Source organism: Trichomycterus rosablanca, chromosome 16 (assembly GCF_030014385.1).
Source record: "Trichomycterus rosablanca isolate fTriRos1 chromosome 16, fTriRos1.hap1, whole genome shotgun sequence".
Classification (NCBI taxonomy): Eukaryota; Metazoa; Chordata; class Actinopteri; order Siluriformes; family Trichomycteridae; genus Trichomycterus; species Trichomycterus rosablanca.
The window spans coordinates 16,917,500-16,935,484 of NC_086003.1; the positions used below are offsets into that span (position 1 = coordinate 16,917,500).

At 40.1% G+C, this 17,985-nt stretch overlaps 1 protein-coding gene across 1 annotated transcript in view; it reads right to left on the reverse strand.

The window, feature by feature from the left end:
- The window catches only part of si:dkeyp-23e4.3 (rho GTPase-activating protein 7), an 88,862-nt gene extending 71,105 nt beyond the window's left edge, over window positions 1–17,757 (reverse strand). The window contains exon 1 of the mRNA XM_063011323.1: window positions 17,637–17,757. Coding sequence (XP_062867393.1) covers window positions 17,637–17,757 — 121 coding nt within the window. The remainder of the gene's footprint in view (window positions 1–17,636) is intronic.
- Window positions 17,758–17,985: the final 228 nt, after the last annotated feature.

Below are 17,985 nucleotides of genomic sequence, written 5' to 3' on the forward strand. Positions count from 1 at the left end.
ATCTTTTGGATTTAGAACCAGTAATTACAAGCCAAAAGAACAGACTGCATGCCTGTAGGGCATCACTACATGCCACTAACCCAGCTGAAATGGTTTCCATTAAGAAAATGATAAAGTGGGTAAACTAAAAACCCTTTTGCTTTTCTTGAACCTCTCACTTTACTGCGACGCTCTTCAGTTGCCTTTAACAGGATGAAAAATTTACGCGTAGCTAAGAAATCTCGCCAATGAAGACGTATGAGTCCTTTTAAGTGTTCAGTTGGCAGGTGGGAATGCTTTGAGACTTGCTAGGTGCAGATATATTAGAAATAGAAGCCATCGCAGGATTTTTTATTGCTCATTATTTCTTTTTCAAGCTATAAAAAAAAGACTCCGGTAGTTCAGCTCAAACACATGCTAATAATTACATCGCTTACCTTGTTTGTGGCACAAAAAATCAACTATCGCTCAGTTTAAGGTTGTACATCGATCCCCAGTCCCTTTGTTATTTTGTTTATGCATTTTCTCCTCTTTTTCTCCCGACTTTAGTGTATCCAATTACCTAATTGTATTATGCTTCCTCTCCACTGAGAGTCAAGACTGACACACGCCCCCTCCGACACGTGTGCAGTAGCCGACTGCATCTTCAAATGCGGATCAGCTTTGTGTACGGAGAGCCACACCCTGATCAATGCATTATTCCTCTACTCTGTGCAGGCGCCATCAATCAGCCAGCAGAGGTCGTAATTGCATCAGTTATAAGGAATTGTGTGGAAGTGTGGTTTGATGTTAATTCACTTTAGAATCAAAACACTTTCTGCCTAAATAAATAATGCACACTAACCTCCACCCCACTTACCCGTGCATCACCGAGACACGGAGTGTCTGATGGCATTATGCTGGCATGGGTTTAGAAGATGAAAGGAAACTAGAGTACCTGGATGATGTGAGGCCTTAACCCAGGTCTCCAGGACCCACATCCACTCTACTACTGTAGCTGTGCCACTATGTCACTGTATATTCATTTATGGAAGTTATTTCTCACTTGCCAGAAGAACAACTCACATATGCATTAGGTTGTGGAAAAATGAGCCTCTCATGTCCCTGAAAAAGTGCAGATCAAGAAGCTGATTTAATAATACCAAGACACGACTGGCAGCCGCCGTGCCAGAGCAGAAGTAATGCCTGCTAAAGACCTCTAGCTAAGCCTATTATGTTGGATAATCATCTAAGTCAGGGTTAAATACAGCAGTCTAGGTGGAATGAGGGGGTGGGGGTGGTAGTGGAGAAGATTTAAGATGAAGGAAACGAGGTACATAAAGGAAGGAAAGTCATAAACAGGAAAATAATTTGTTGGACTTCCTTTTACAGGGGTCATTCTAATTTTTGGCAATTGGCCGCTGGGCATCTGTAGTTGTGTTTGGGCACAGCAGGATGTCATTATTCTGTAGCCAAAAATGTAAATCGTTTCAATTAGTTAAAAAAATTAATGTATTGAAGAAAATACTTAATTAATTGAAATCCAAACTTTAGGATTATGTGTAGGTGTTTTAATATATGTTTAGAATATATGCACATACACCGATCAGCCATAACATTAAAACCACCTCCTTGTGTCTACACTCACTGTCCATTTTATCAGCTCCACTTACCATATAAAAGCACTTTGTAGTTCTACAATTACTGACTGTAGTCCATCTGTTTCTCTGCATGCTTTGTTAGCCCCCTTTCATGCTGTTCTTCAATGGTCAGGACTCTCCCAGGACCACCACAGAGTAGGTATTACTTGGGTGGTGGATCATTCTCAGCACTGCAGTGACACTGACAATGGTGGTTGTGTGTCAGTGTGTGTTGTGCTGGTATGAGTGGATAGAACACCTCACTGTCACTGCTGGACTGAGAATAGTCCACCAACCAAAAATATCCAGCCAACAGCTCCCCGTGGGCAGCGTCCTTTGACCACTGATGAAGGTCTAGAAGATGACCAACTCAATCAGCATCAATAGATGAGCGATCGTCTCTGACTTTTTATCTACAAGGTGAACGAACTAGGTAGAGTGTTTGATAGAGTGGACAATGAGTGGACACGGTATTTAAAAACTCCAGCAGTGCTGCTGTGTCTAACTGTGTCTAAGTGCTTTGTCACACTAACACACCACCACTATGTCATTGTCACTGCAGTGCTGAGAATGATCCACCACCTAAATAATACCTGCTCTGTGGTGGTCCTGACCATTGAAGAACAGGGTGAAAGCAGGTTTAAAAGGTATGTAGAGAAATAGATGTGCTACAGTCTTCTGTAGTGCTTCTATATGGTTAGTAAAGCTGATAAAATAGATAGTGAGTGCAAAAACAAGTTGGTGATTTTAATGTTATGGCTGCTCAGTGTATATTAATAGTAAGCTGATCCATTGATTCTACTCCAAAAACGTTACGATTTCAGGGGCACATACTGTGTATACTGTGTATCTGGCCCCAAGAATGTAGAAGTACAAACAGCAACTCGCATGCAGCCCAATCAGCAGGGCGAGCTCTCTGATCATATGGTGTATTAGTAGTAGATCAGGCAGTAAATCTGCCCCGCAGTTGGTTTAATGGCCCTTGGCTGGCAAAATAAACCCTGATAATATATGGTTATGATTGTATGAAAACCTTTCTCATGCCTTACTGACCTCTGAACACTTGTACTGAGGCCTGTGTGTAAATCTGTTTTCCTAATAAGCTATTTGCTTTGTTTACAGTGCGCTGCCCGCAAATGTAATCAGTTGTTTGACCTTTACTTCGGCGAACACTAATTGCTAAGTGACTGAAATGCTATTTTCAGTTAGATTGTTTTGTATCGCGACTGTGTCTGTATCCAGACAAATGGGGGTCTATTCAACTTCATTAAAATGCAATAGGGAGTAGAAGTGCATAAGAAGTAGATGTACCAAATTTGGTAGAAAATGCAAAATACCCATTAGCACGTAAATAAGAGGATATAGCTCAGCTACAGCTAATGTTTAACATTTTGCATATAGGCATATAGTTCAGCGATACCCAACCTTTTTTGCACCACGGACTGGTTCATATAAGATATAATTTCACGGACCGGCGGGGGATTTAAAATAGAATAACAATACTACTCACAAATGATGGAAAATCAGTGGGAACACTGAGCTTTTTTGCTACAATGAATCACTCCCACCTAGGGGTGATAGGAGACCATAACACCTGAAGTGTGTTGGAAATGGGAGCAGTGTTTTCATTGCTTTTGTAGTGACCTCTAATTACTTATTCTTTCTGTGTGGCTCGGTAATAAATGACGAACAGACCGGTACCAGTGGTTGAGGACTACTGGTATCGTTTATTTATTGTTTTAAAATATACAGAAACCCAGAAAGTCACACAGTAAATATTGAAATCTGACATAATTTGTCAACTTGGGACACTGCAACATATTTGGGATTGCATGCATATTTGGAACACATTATTTGTGTAAAAAATTATAAGAAAAGCATGATAAAAGTGATGTAGAAAGGTCTAAATTGTCCTATAAAGATCCAACAGCAGCAGTTCTTAAATCTGGCCATCTAGAAAAAAAGTAAATAAATAAATAATGAATAGAAAAATGAATTTGTCTTATCATTATTGTAGATTTTTGCAGTCTAATTTTTGTGGATCAGTCTAATGGGTACAGTCAAATTTCATTTATTTGGCCACAAAGAAGTCAACAGAAAGAGTCAATTAAATAATTAAGTAATTTAATTTTGATGACGTTATAATTTAATATAATTTCTAGACGATCGCTCATCTATTTCTGCTGTTTGAGTTGGTCATCTTCTAGACCTTCATCAGTGGTCACAGGACACTGCCCACAGGGCACTGTTGGCTGGATATTTTTGGTTTGTGGACTATTCTCAGTCCAGCAGTGACAGTGAGGTGTTTAAAAACTCCATTAGCATTGCTGTGACTTATCCACTCATACCAGCACAACACACACTAACACACCACCACCATGTCAGTGTCACTGCAGTGCTGAGAGTGATCCACTACCCAAATAATACCTGCTCTGTAGTGGTCCTGGGAGAGTCCTGAAGAACAGCATGGAATGGGGCTAGTAAAGCATGCAGACAAACAGATGGACTACAGTCAGTAATTGTAGAACTACAAAGTGCTCCTATATGGTCAGTGAAGCCGATAAAAAAATCATTCAATGATCCTGCTTTGTTGAGGGGGGCATTGTCGTCATGGAGGATTGTCACCCCTTTCACTAGAAAAGAAATGTCCCACCACATTATTTGGGTTATCAGTCAAAATTACTTTTTGTTTTGATTTGCATTGAACCTTCCCTCCAAAGAAAAATATGGCATTAAATTACCCAAGCAAAATGCCTTTTACCACTCTGGCACTCATTATATATGTCCACATAATCAGATTGATGTTTATATAAGATAAATATAAATACACATTGCTTAAATTTTTTTTCAATTTCCTAAAATAACAGTTAAGGTTGCCAACAACCAGTCAGTTCCATTGTGAAATACTGATCATCATGTGCAGAAAATGCTAACTAAAAGTATTTCTAAGAAAATATACTAAGGTAATACTTGGACCCTAAGGATTACAGCTAGCAGCAGCAGCATAATCTTATTATTATCCTCAAAGAAAATACAATAGCTGCATGCTATTTCTCAGGGATAAGACTGAGAAAAAGGCACCCTTATGTACAGTATAATGAATGGAAATAATCGCCAGAAAGTAGTGCTCACAGACATTGGATTTGGTTCTAGTGCACAACATAAAATGGTACAACAGTCACTAAAACAAAACAATAAACTATACAATTTACAAATAAGCAACTACAGACTGTCCAAATCAACAAAATAAAAAAATGCTATCTTACATCAGACTAGGGTAGTTCAGCCAACAGGGCATCAGACAGTAGATGACAGTAGTAGACAGTTCTGACATTGAACATTGTTAAACTATGTGGTAAGGAGTGATGTGTGCAAATGAAGTATTCAATAAAATTGACAAATGTTATTGACCAAAGCCATACGTCTACAGATAGTCTCTGGAAAGAAGCTATGTAAGAGTTTGGTTTGGCAGATGAATGCTTCTACAACCCCAAATCAAAAAAAGTTTGGACATTTGATTGCAGACAGTTTAAACTCAAGATATTTTATGTTTTATCTGCTCAACTTCATTTTATTTGTTAATATACCTTTGTTAAAAAGTTGGGATGGGGGCAATTTAAAGCCAGTAATGAGGTGAAAAAATGAAATAACGATGTGATTCCAAACAGGTGATGTCAACAGGTGATTGTAATCATGGTTTGGTACAAAAGCAGCATCCAGGAAAGGCTGAGTCTTTGATGAGCAAAGATGATCAGAAGATCTACAGTTCCTCAACAAATGTGTGAGAAAATGATTGAAATGTTTAAAAACAATGTACCTCAAAGAAAGATTGGAACAGTGCATAATATCATTAAACAATTCAAGGATTCGGGAGGAATTTCAGTGTTTAAAGGCCAAGGGTGAAAGCTTAAGCCAAATGCCCGTGATCTTCCATCCCTCAGACGGCACTGCATCAAGAACCACCACTCAACAATAACTGATATAACCACATGGGTGAGGGATTACTTTGGCAAACCTTTATCAAGCTCTACAATACAGAGTTACATGCACAAATGTCACTTAAAACTTTACTGTGCAAAAAAAGAAGCCTTATGTTAACCATGTCCAGAAGCGGCGTCGACTTCTCTGGGCTCGGAGGCATCTAGGATGGACCATCACACAGTGGAAACATGTATTGTGGTCAGATAAATCAGCATTCCAGGTCTTTTTTGGAAAAAATGGACGCCGTGTACTCCAGACCAAAGACGAAAAGGACCATCCACACTGTTATCAGCAACAAGTCTGAAAGCCAGGGTATGTCATGGTATGGGGCTGTGTCAGTGCCCTTGGCAAAGATCATTTACATCTCTGTGATGCAGCATTAATGCAGAAAAGTACATTAAGATCTTAGACAACATATGCTACCTTCAAGAGGTCATCTTTTCCAGGGACGTCCATGCATTTTTCAACAAGACAATGCAAAACCACATGCTGCACACATTACCAAGGCATGGCTGCGGAAGAAGAGGGTACGGGTACTGGACTGGCTTGGCTGTAGTCCTGACCTGTCCCCAATAGAGAATGTGTGGAGAATTTTGAAACGAAAAATGCGACAACGACGACCCCGTACTGTTGCACATCTTAAGACGTGTTTGCAGAAAGAATGAGACAAAATAAAACATGAAACACTAAATCACTTGGTCTCCTCGGTGCCAAAAAAAAGTGCACAACATAAAATGGTACAATAGTCACTAAAACAAAACAATAAACCATACAATTTACAATAGGCAACTTGAATGGAGGTTTATTAATAAATTAAATGAAGTTGACCAGATAAAACATGAAATATCTCAGGTTCATCCTGTCTGCAATCAAATAAAAGTCAAAGTAAATGTAAGAAACTGATTAGGGGTTGTATAATGGTGCTTCTTATGACTCTTCTTCCTTTAAAAGTCATGTATTTGACATAACAAGTTGAGATTGGCAGTGTGGGTTGTTGTAATACAGGGTTCTATAAACAGACACACAAAATCTGAGACTCTGCTTCCTCTGTTAAAAAAAGCTGTTAGTGTAAATCATGCGCTGATCAAAACAACATAAAAAGAGAACATTAAAAGAGGAAATGTAGAGAGGCATGAATCTGAAATGCATAAAGCATTTTAGAAGACCTCTGCTCATCAATGCTTTTCTGGCAGTAAACATCCTGCAAAGTTTATAACAAAGCACAAAATTCCTAGAATGCTGGCCCAAGGGAACCAGCAAAAGACCTGAAGATATACAGTATGTGCTTCGTGCTGAAGTATATTTAATATATTCACAATATGAGAGCAAAATCAAACAACAGTGGTGTTTATTGAGGGTCTTCATGGTAAAAAACTAAGAAAGAACAACCTTATATACTATAACAATAAATCCCAACATTGCCAATTCCAGGATCAATCGCCTGAAGATGTTAGATGATGCAACAATGACCCATAATGAGGGTGGCATGGTGGCTCATTGGGTAGCACTGTTGCCTCACAGCAAGAAGGTCCTGCTTTTGATCCCCAGGTGGGGTGGTCCGGGTCCTTTCTGTGTGGAGTTTGCATGTTCTCCCTGTGTCTGGGTGGGTTTCCTCCGGGAGCTCTGGTTTCTAAAGACATGCTAGTGAGGTGAACTGGAGATACAAAATTGTCCATGACTGTGTTTGACATGTGAAAACTTGTGAAGTGATGGATCTTGTGTAATGAGTAAATACTGTTTCTGTCATGAATGTTACCAAAGTGTGTAAAACATGACGTTAAAATCCTAATAAACAAACAAACTACATGATGAACATTTATGTTTTGAAATATCCAAGTCAGAGTCCAGACCCTAAACCACTTTAGATATGGTGACGACCATAAAAATGCTGTAGTGTTTGGGTGTTGTAGCTATCTAATGTGCTTGTAATGGGGTGTTGAGACTCATCACCACACTGATTCTGGTCCCAAGCCCAGAAACTGGACCAAATCGAACAAGAAATAAGACTATAAAATGGATTTAATTACATATATAAACAAAATTAAAGGGGTTATACACAAAAGGAAGATCATAGCCTGAAGCGGTATTCAATATAGGACAATAGGGCATAACAGACGAGCGGAAGGAGTCAGTCGACACTTCTTCCACTGAGATTCTCTCACCAATCTAACTCCAGGCACTCTAATCACTGTGTTTAGTCAACCAGCTACTCAGTCCACCAATTAACTAACACGTGGTTGAAGTTCCTATGCTTCTCTCCCTATAGAATAAACTAGCGCAAATTAAGAACATGGAGTTGGTTCGACGAGTCGAGACCATTGAACATTCAAATAAGATTCAAACAATGGCTTTAAGGAACCAAATGTCAAGGCAAACTAGACAGAGGTCTCCTTTTTTTCTGATTAGAGAAAGCAAGAGTTGATTACCCTACAGACTAAGTAAAAATGACTCAACACTGCACTCTCTCTGGGGTTGTCTGGGGTTTCCTTAAATATCCTCAAATTCAGGTGCAGTGCATTGACACACATCAGTGCTACATCTTCTGGGGCTAGGTTGATCCACATTTCTTGCCACAAGATAAAAAAGGACCCTCCCCAGAGGAATTGCTCCTGCTGTTCCAAGACCGAGCTCTGGATCCAGGATGTGTTGGGTTGGGTCGGGACCAAAAAGCATTCTTGTTGTCTCATAACTGACTAGATACTGGCTATGTTTGGCTCAGCGTATGTCAAAGAATATAGTGTATGGTGGGGCTTATGGACCTTTCTGTAAATTTAAATGGTCCCATTAATCTAGGTCCCAACTTCTTTAACTACAGGGCAAGAAGAAGATTTATAGTGGACAGCCAGACTCATTGCCTTGGATACAGAGAAGGACCCAAGAGCCATTCTGGAAGCAGTGGTGGCTAGGAGTATGTTGCAGGCCTTTTCTTGCAGAGCACTGCACAAAGGAACACAGGTGTCTTCCTAATGTTGTGGGAAAACAGGAGGTGAAAACCAAAATTGGCACTCAAATGGGAACAATGGATTAGTGCCATAACATGTTCAAGGTCTTGGTTGACCCTCTCTGTGCTCATTGGACTGAGGATGGAAACCAGATGATGAGTTAGCCTGGAGAGAGCATCATGTTTGGTGTTTTTCATGCCAAGTTAAAAGGAAAGGACAAAGTTACATTGGCCAAAAAACAAATCCCATCTTTTCTGGCAGGATTTGAGGTGCTTGGTTTGCTGGAAATAGGCCACATCTTTATGGTCTGTCCAGACTAGAAATGTATGTTTTGTCCTCTCTAGTCAGTGCCTTCTTTCCTCCATAAAAAGGGATCTTGGGACCTTGCTCAAAGTTTTCAAGGAGCAGTAAGATGTGCAGTGATGGTGCTAAAGTTATTGGAGAGGCCTAGGAAGTATTGGGCCAGCCTGACCAAGGTAAGATGAGGCCATTCGTTGATGGTCTAGGGTGGATTCACCTGCAAGCAACCTCTGGAAAAAACAAAGCCAAGAAAGGTTACAGAACTGGTGTGGAACTTGTAATTCTATTTGAGGCTTTTTGTTCCAGGGCTAACAGGGAGAATTATCTGCCTTAGGGAGGAGAAGTGCCCGGGAGCAGATTGATGGCATTATCAAAGGGGCAATGAGGTACCCTGCACTTGCTGAAGACTCACCGGGGGAGCCATTGACAAGTCAATCACTTCTGTTAGCCCCTTGCCTTGGAGTGCAGGTCTCAGTGCCTCTCTGAGACAGGTCTTTTGACAGAGCAGTTCCCAGTGACATATTGAATGTGTGCACCAGTCAATCCTGGGGTTGTGTTGTTGGAGCCTTGGAAACCCCAAAAATCAAAGGCAACAAGGTAAGAAGAAGAAATATCTTCTCAGTGTGGTTACCCAGTTGTAAGGTTACAAGTCAAGTTTGTCGAGTAACTGCTCCGGTCCCCAGATAATGATGAAGAAAATGACTCAGAGTCAGTTCAAAGAATCAAGGCAGCTGAAGATTCAAACAAGGAACAATGGCTTTAAGGAAAGCAGAAGCGGATGCTGAGAAAAATAGACTGCCAAGTAGGCAAATTAGAAAGAGATCCTTTTTTCTTAATAGACAAAGCATGGGAGAACACAAACCAGCTGACTCCCTTACCGACTCCCTTACCGACTGAGTAAAAAATTACTCAACAGGCAAAGATCTCTGGGGTTTCCTTTAATAGCCCAAAATTCAGGTGCAGTGCATTAGCACTCATTAATGCTACAGCTCCTGGGATTTGTTTTGGACTATGACAGGTCAGTCCACGCTTCCTGCCACAATATGAAGCGGACAACGGTAAACAACTCATTACAGTGCTGGCCCAACACTGCAGAAATCAACATTCTAGTCTTAGCATATTATTTAGCCTTTTTTAATTGGTGCAGGACATAAGGCAAAGTTTATCTTTGCAGCAGCTTAGTTACTAGTTTTATTTTTTAATAAGGGTCTTACAGTACATCTGTACCAGTTTGAAATAATGTCTTGGTTGGAAGCTGGAAGCTGGAAGCTGATTGGCCCTGAGCTTCTTTAGTATCGTACGCTTCTGCCGATGCATAATGGATGTAAATAAATATTAAATATGTTGCAAGTAAACTGTGAACCTATCAAAGTGGCCCACAGTTATGCGATAATTAAATATAAGTATATAAATAAAATGTAGTGTGATCTATATCTGGTCATTATTGTTTGGGCAGATACATTAAAACACAAATAGTTATGCATTTTATGGTATTATTAAGCATACTGATTAATCTTTTACAGTCCAGGATGAAAAAAAGGACGTAAATCGATGAGCTTATGAGTTCTCTAGTTTGCTCTTCTCAAAAATTATGTTCGTGCCAGCTACCCCCTGCTCAAAACAAACTTACTGGGCATTAAAAGAGGAAATGATAAACTCTGATGCATTACTACTACCAAAGCATTTCCAAACACTTGTGTGTACATCTATCCACAGAATGCCAATTTCTATGAATACCATTCTCTTTAGGAATGGATATCTTGTAAAGATCACACAAAGAGCACCATGTTCTGTACAAAGAATGATAAAAGAGTCCCAGGGTACCAGCAAAGGAGAACTGTCTTTGATATCTTAGCAATTGTGAGTACAGTATGGATAATTAACTATCTGGGAAAAATTTTTAAGAGATAAGGGTGGCATGGTGACTCAGTGGGTAGCACTGTCTCTTCACAGCAAGAGGGTCCTGGGTTCGATTCCCAGGTGGAGGAATCCAGGACCTTTTTCCCTGTGTCTGCGTGGGTTTCCTCAGGGTGCTCCAGTTTCCTCCTACAGTCCAAATACATGCAAAATTGTCCATGACTGTGTTTGACATTAAAGATTTGAACTGGCCGCTCAGCGGTCTTTTCACCTGCATGAGGCGAGTTCATATGCGGTTCAGCCTTGTGCATGGAGGGCCACACTCTGATCAGCATTATTCCCCAACTCTGTGCAGGTGCCATCAATCAGCCAGCAGAGGTCATTACTGCAACCATGGCCTGGCTCATGCCACCCTGAACAACAGCCAATTGTTGTTCACGTGGCCACCCAGTCCAGCCATTTGATATATTATATTCGAAATCCCAGCTCTGGTGTACTAGCCTATTTTACCGCTGCACCACCTGAGCGGCCCTGTACACCAAATTCTTTCTCTTTTTCTCAGATTTTTTCCACCAATTTTCTCCCCTAATCTAGTTGTATCCAATAACTCTACCGATACAACACCCACTGCTGACTGAGGAGCTTCACAACTGATACACGCCCCCCTCCGACACGCGTGCAGTACCGACTGCATCTTTTCACCTGCACGAGGCAAGTTCATATGTGGAACAGCCCGAATGGCAGAGCTGAGATTCGATAAGATGTATTTGAAATCCCAGCTCTGGTGTGCTAGCGTATTTTACCGCTGCACCACCTGAGCAGCCCTATACACCAAATTTAACAAACCCTGTCCTTATGGACCTTGTTTTGTGCACAGGGTTACAGTTATGCTTGTTAAAAACGAAGCTATTTATAGGGATTATTATATTTTTTCGGTTCTGTCAATCTTTGTGTTCTAACCATATTTTTTTACAGTTCACCTGGATAGTTTTTCAACTACTTTTTATTCATTTTATTGGGTATGTTTTGGATTATTATAAGTTTATATTAACTGGCACATGCCAGATGGTATTTTGGCTTTTTTCTACATCAGGTTTTTCTGCTCCTACTTTGAAAGAAATGTGATATGACTGTTAGCTTCACTAACAGCCTGTATGAGTCATGGATCGAGAAAAAGATGAATTTTCCAGATGTAAACTATTACAACCAAATATTCTTTAATAAAATCCACAGGATCCAGGAATTCTGAAATATTCATAGACAGGGGATGGGGAGGAAGATATGCTCTTTGTACATACAGTATATCACAGGTTCCTTTAGAGATTCTTTGTTGTTGTTATTGTATCCAAGGGAAATGTGAAACTTGACCTCATTACCTCCCTTATTTTTTGTTTTTAAAACTTTTTTCTGTCTTTTTGCGATTGCAACATCTGGGAAGGCTTTCTCACAGTAATCTTTCCAAGCTCAGAGGCCTGCTGTACATCATAACAGAGCACGGGCCGCCTCTTTCCTCTTGCAACCCTAGCCATTTATGCGCTGTCACATACACAGAAACACGTGGCTTCGGTGCCTGAGATGAGGTAATGCTTACAAAACAAATCCATCAGTGCAGCCTTCATATAAAACCTTGCACAATATAGTCCCACCAGGACCTTTCAGCCTGTTTTTATGAAATGTGTGTCAGCATTTACACATTTTGTTTTATTTATTTATTTTTTTTTTGGTCCAGGCATTGCAATAAAATGGTAAAAATGTCTCCTGAGCAGTGCAAAGGAAAAGCATTTACTTTATTATCCAAAATCCGTTGGTTTGGGACCAACAATTAAAGGCTAGAAAGTTTATTGGCCCAGGACAGTGAATGTCTTCTTCAGGCTCATCAATCCACCCAATCGCATGAGCCGCATCTTATAAAAACGTGGTGGCTGGATTGAAACAGCATAGATTGCCAAACTCTGAATACCTATGTGTTGTCTATCTGATACCTATTATGCTGGTTTTTGCTGTTTACTGTCCAGCACTTATTAATCCATTATGATAGTTTTTGCTGTTTATTGTCCAGCACATGTGCAGGACATGTTAGGACTTTCGGTTAGAATCTGCTTTTTGCTGGCACAAGAAATGGTCAGCAGTATCACACATTGGGGGAGGATTGTGCAAGCCCGTTGGCCCTCTCAACCACGGGAAAATTTATAAGGAAAATTTGTAAATAGAAGGGAGTTGGAACTATCTAAATGAATAATGGTTTAAAATTTCTTTTTAAGGGCAGCACAGTGGCTCGGTGGGTAGCACTGTCGCCTCAAAGCAAGACGGTCCTGGGTTCGATCCCCAGGCGGGGCGGTCCGGAACCTTTCTGTGTGGAGTTTGCATGTTCTCCCCGTGTCTGTGTGGGTTTCCTCCGGGAGATCCGGTTTCCTCCCACAGTCTAAAAACATGCAGTCAGGTTATTTGGAGACACTGAATTGCCCCATAGGTGTGTGTGTCTGCCCAGTGATGGACTGGAGTCCCGTCCAGGGTGTTACTGTGTGCCTTGTGCCCATTGAAAAGCCCCGCAACCCTGACTGCATAAGCGGTTAAGAAATGTGAGTGAGTGAATTTCTTTTTAATATTGTGCTACAGGAAACATTAACGCTACACCTGACCATGAGTTTGTTGGACACCCCATCCCAAATTAATGCATATTAATATGAAGTTGGTTAAAGGTTTTGCTGTTCATTGTCCAGCACATGTGCAATTATATTTGTTTTGACTGCTTAAATGTGTTATATTACCAAGTTACAACCTCAAATAAAAAAAAAAGTTGGGATTGGACAATGCAAATAAAATAAAAATGCAGAGTTTCTTACAGTTACTTTTATTTGATTGCAGACAGTTTGAACCTGAGATATTTCATGTTTTGTCTGCTCAACTTTATTTCATTTGTTAATATACATCCATTCCTGCATTTCAGGCCTGCAACTCATTCCAAAAAAAGTTGAGACGGGAGCGATTTAGGGCTAATAATGAGGTGAAAAAACTCAATAATGATTTGAATTCAAATAGGGTGCGGGTACTGGACTGGCCTGCTTGCAGTCCTGATCTGTCCCCAATAGAGAATGTGTGGAGAATTTTGAAACGAAAAATGCCGCACCGACGACCCCGTACTGTTGCACATCTTAAGACGTGTTTGCAGGAGGAATGAAACAAAATAAAAGCTGAAACACTAAATCACTTGGTATCCTCGGTGCCACAATGTCTTTTAAGTGTGGTGAAAAGGAATGGCAACATTACCAAGTCGTAAATGCTTTACTGTCCCAACTTTTTTTTGGAATGTGTTGCAGGCCTGAAATGCAGGAATGGATGTTTATTAATAAATTACATTTATTATGAAGTTGAGCAGACAAAACATGAAATATATCAGGTTCATCCTGTCTGCAATCAAATGAAAGTCAAAGTAAATGTCAGAACTCTGTGTTTTTTGAATATTTGCATTTTCCATTCTGTCCAAACTTTTACTGATTTGGGGTTGCATATCATTTTGCCTTTATGCTTGGTAAGCTGTTTTTTGCAATTCACCACAAGCACTTGCATTCATTATTATGCTAAGTATGCTGTTTTTTTTTTTTAATTTATTTATTTTTTTTATACTACCAGCACTTGTTGTGTAATTATGCTGGGTATGCTGGGTATGCTGCTGTGGACCTGGGAACGATCCTTACCTTAGGTTACTTTTCTTTCAATGTCAGTATGGGTTTCATCTGCAGGTCAACACCTACAGGAAACATTTCTCAAAGCCATGCATATTAATATGAGGTTGCCTCCACCTCAGTTCTGCAGCCTTAACAGTCAACGTTTTGTTTGTGGGAATTTTGCCCATTCAGTACTGTCCCAATATATACCAATGGTGTTCACTGTGGTGTGGTCAGAGCTTTGTGCTGGCCACTGGAGTTCTTGTACACCAAATTGAACAAACCCTGTCTTTACAGACCTTGTTTTGTGCACAGGGTTACAGTTATGCTGGTTAAGAACTGAGCTATTTGAGCTATTTACGATCCTTACCCTAGGTTACTGTTCCTTCAATGTCAGTAGGGGTTTCATCCGGATAATCCAGTGAATGTAAAGAAGGTGGACTGCCTACTCTAAATAATTCCTGCTGATTTGGATGTTTCCAGTGGAAACAGTGTTCACAAACACTGCAATTGGTTACATTAGTGTAAAATTTGTAAACACAGGTTTTCCAGCTACTGCCAAGTATTACAAAGGAGTTGCTGTATGTCTTGGACAAAAAGCAGATAAGCAGGTCTTACACTTTGATTAAAAAGCACACTCTCCTAGAACCAGATGTTTACTCCAGTCAGGCCATCATTTTCAGCACTAGGTTCTGTTTACGTCGTCTGTTATGTTGTGCAAAGCACCCTGGTAACTGCATTATGGCCACGGTGCTTCATTTGATAGTGCTGATTTAGTGATCTGTAACAAAGACATACCACTACTAGTCCTGAGGGAGCTCTCGTGGACCGTTTACAGTTACGGCTCACAATGAATGATCACTGGGAGCTAAAGACTATATTTGGAAGTATGACAGCTTTGGTCAAGGCGTAAATATTAGGACAGGATTGTGATAAATGAAACCTTATCCTAAATATGCATGTAGGGTTTAATAGAAAGACAAATGGACAGGATTAATCCAGATTACCGATATCTCATATTAAGGATATCTGAGAAGCACTAATTGACATGAGGCCATTTCATTACATTTATGGGTTGTCAAAAATGTAAGCATATTACAGCTGTACAGTTTGCATCAATTATCCATAAAATGTGGTCTGATTATCATTCACATTATTAAAACATGCTATTTTAATGTACATTGTATGTCTTTATTTAACACACGTATTAATTACTCACCGTATAGGTTAGAAATATGTCTAACTTTGTACTTAGCAACTTGTAGAACCCCCTTTAGCAGCAGGACGTTCTCTTGCACCCACAGATTAGCGCATTTCTGTGTATTTAAATAACAACAGTTGTAAATGCAAACCATCTAGGCCTTTGGGCAACAGAGCAGTCCAAAACCAAGATGCTCCTTCTACCAAGCCTGTATAAGGTTTTGGTGTTTGTGTGAAGACCTTTTTATCCTCTAAACAACATTTATCAGTCACTTTTATCCAAAGCAACTTACAATTGTGAGCAATTAAGGGTTAAGGGTCTTGCTATAGGGCCCAACAGTAGCAACTTGGAGGTGGTGGAGAATGAACCAACAACTTCTACCTTTTTTTTTTACTGTATTGCAAGTTGTGCTCTTGGTGTAATATTTGCAAGACACCCTCTCAAAGAGCTTTTTAAAACTCAGCCTTCTTTAGTGCAGCTTTGCAATTTGTCCTTTAAGGTCTGGTGGGTAGCACTGTCACCTCACAGCAAGAAGATCCTAGGTTTGGTTCCCTGTGTGGAGTTTGTATGTTCTCCCTGTGTCTGTGTGGGTTTCCTCTGGGTTCTCCGGTTTCCTCCCACAGTCCAGAGACATACAATCAGGTTAATTGGCGCTACTAAAAATGCCCTTAAGTGTGGAGGTGTGTGTGCCCAGTGATGGACTGGTGACCTGTCCAGGGTGTTTCCTACCTTTCGCCCAGTGAATTGTACCAACTGTGACCCTGAATAGGATAAAGCAGTAGTAAAACAGACAATGAATGAATGTTTTACCTGAAGAGAATCTTCTTAAGAACAGACTTACATGCACTGGTCCAGTTGTAGGGCAGTTGTAGCCTAGTGGTTAAGATACTGGACTAGTAATCGAAAGGTCACTGGTTCAAGCCCCACCACTGCCAGGTTGCCACTGTTGGGCCCTTGAGCAAGGCCCTTAACCCTCAATTGTGTAGATAATATACTGTCACAGTGCTGTAAGTCACTTTGGTTAAAAGCATCTGCTAAATGCTGAAAATGTAAATGATTTCTTTACATGTATTAATTCATTATTTTTATTTATAATATAATAACAGCGGGGATTTTGGTGTTTTCTTAAAAAGGACGCATTAATATATACTTAAGAGTGATTTTGCTGGTATTTTGCTCCTAAACTTGATGTTCCTTATACCTTTTTCAGTATTGCAAGTTGTGCTTTTGGTGTAATATTTGCAAGACCTTTCCAAGAGACAGTATAGCTTTTTAAAACTCAGCTTTCTTTAGTGCAGCTTTGCAACTTGTCCTTTAAGGTCCAGTGGGTAGCACTGTCACCTCACAGCAATCAGGTCCTGGGTTTGACTCCCAGGTGGTGCAATCAGGGTCCTTTCTGTGTGGGGTTTGCATGTTCACCCTGTGCGTGGGTTTCCTCTGGAGGCTCCGGTTTTCTCTCACAGTCAAGACATGCAACCAGGCCAATTGGCGCTACTACTAATGCCCTTAAGTGTGGATGTGTTTAGCTTTATTATGATGGATCCAGAACTTACTTGAAAACTCTGTGTACCAGGCAGACATATAACTGGACATAAAAAGCACAATTTTTGTGTGTTAAAATACGCAGACTGTTTTTGTCTATTATTATGTCAATCAGACCACATTGTCTGAGTGATGAATGCAAAATCCAGGTAAATTACAGACTAAAAAATACAGACTAAAAGCTTGCAAATGTATGCATATTACTGGTTTATCTACTCTCAAATATAACCTTGTAGATCCCTATTACATTTTAAAAAAATTTTCATTATAAATGTTCTTTTTTGTGGACCAGCTCAGCTATTAGTCACAAGTTATAAAAATAATTGAATGAATAAAACTTGTTAAAAGTTGTACAATTGGGACAAACCACATCCACAATTATATAATAAGCACAAATGATCCCATCCTGAGAAAAACATCAGTTTGTCTGTGTTACATATAGTACATATATACTATTAATATTAATAGACTTTGACTTTTTGGTTGCACTACAGAAAGAAACTCAGAACTCCAACCTCATGATGGACAGCATAACATGACAAAGCTGTACCTGACAGACGTTTCTCCCGGGCACTTCTCCAAAATATATCCCAAGCTTTATTGGTAGAATCCTTCACATGCTCACTGAAGGACCTTCGCAGTGGAGGTTTCACCATACGTGCCATATCCATGCGCTCTTCTCTAACCCTCTCAGAACTCAATCCATTTGCAGTTAGAAGCTTCAGAGTTCATGCACTGCAGCATATCATGAGATGTTTTCCTTCCCAGTTTTGTTAAAAGTTAAAGGAAAAAAAGAACTGATGCAAAAAGTCTGCATGTAATTTGGCAGCCCCTTTCCTCAACGCACATCTGTCAGAAAGAAGGAGCATGCAAGGGAGGGGAAAAAAGAGAGCACTTTT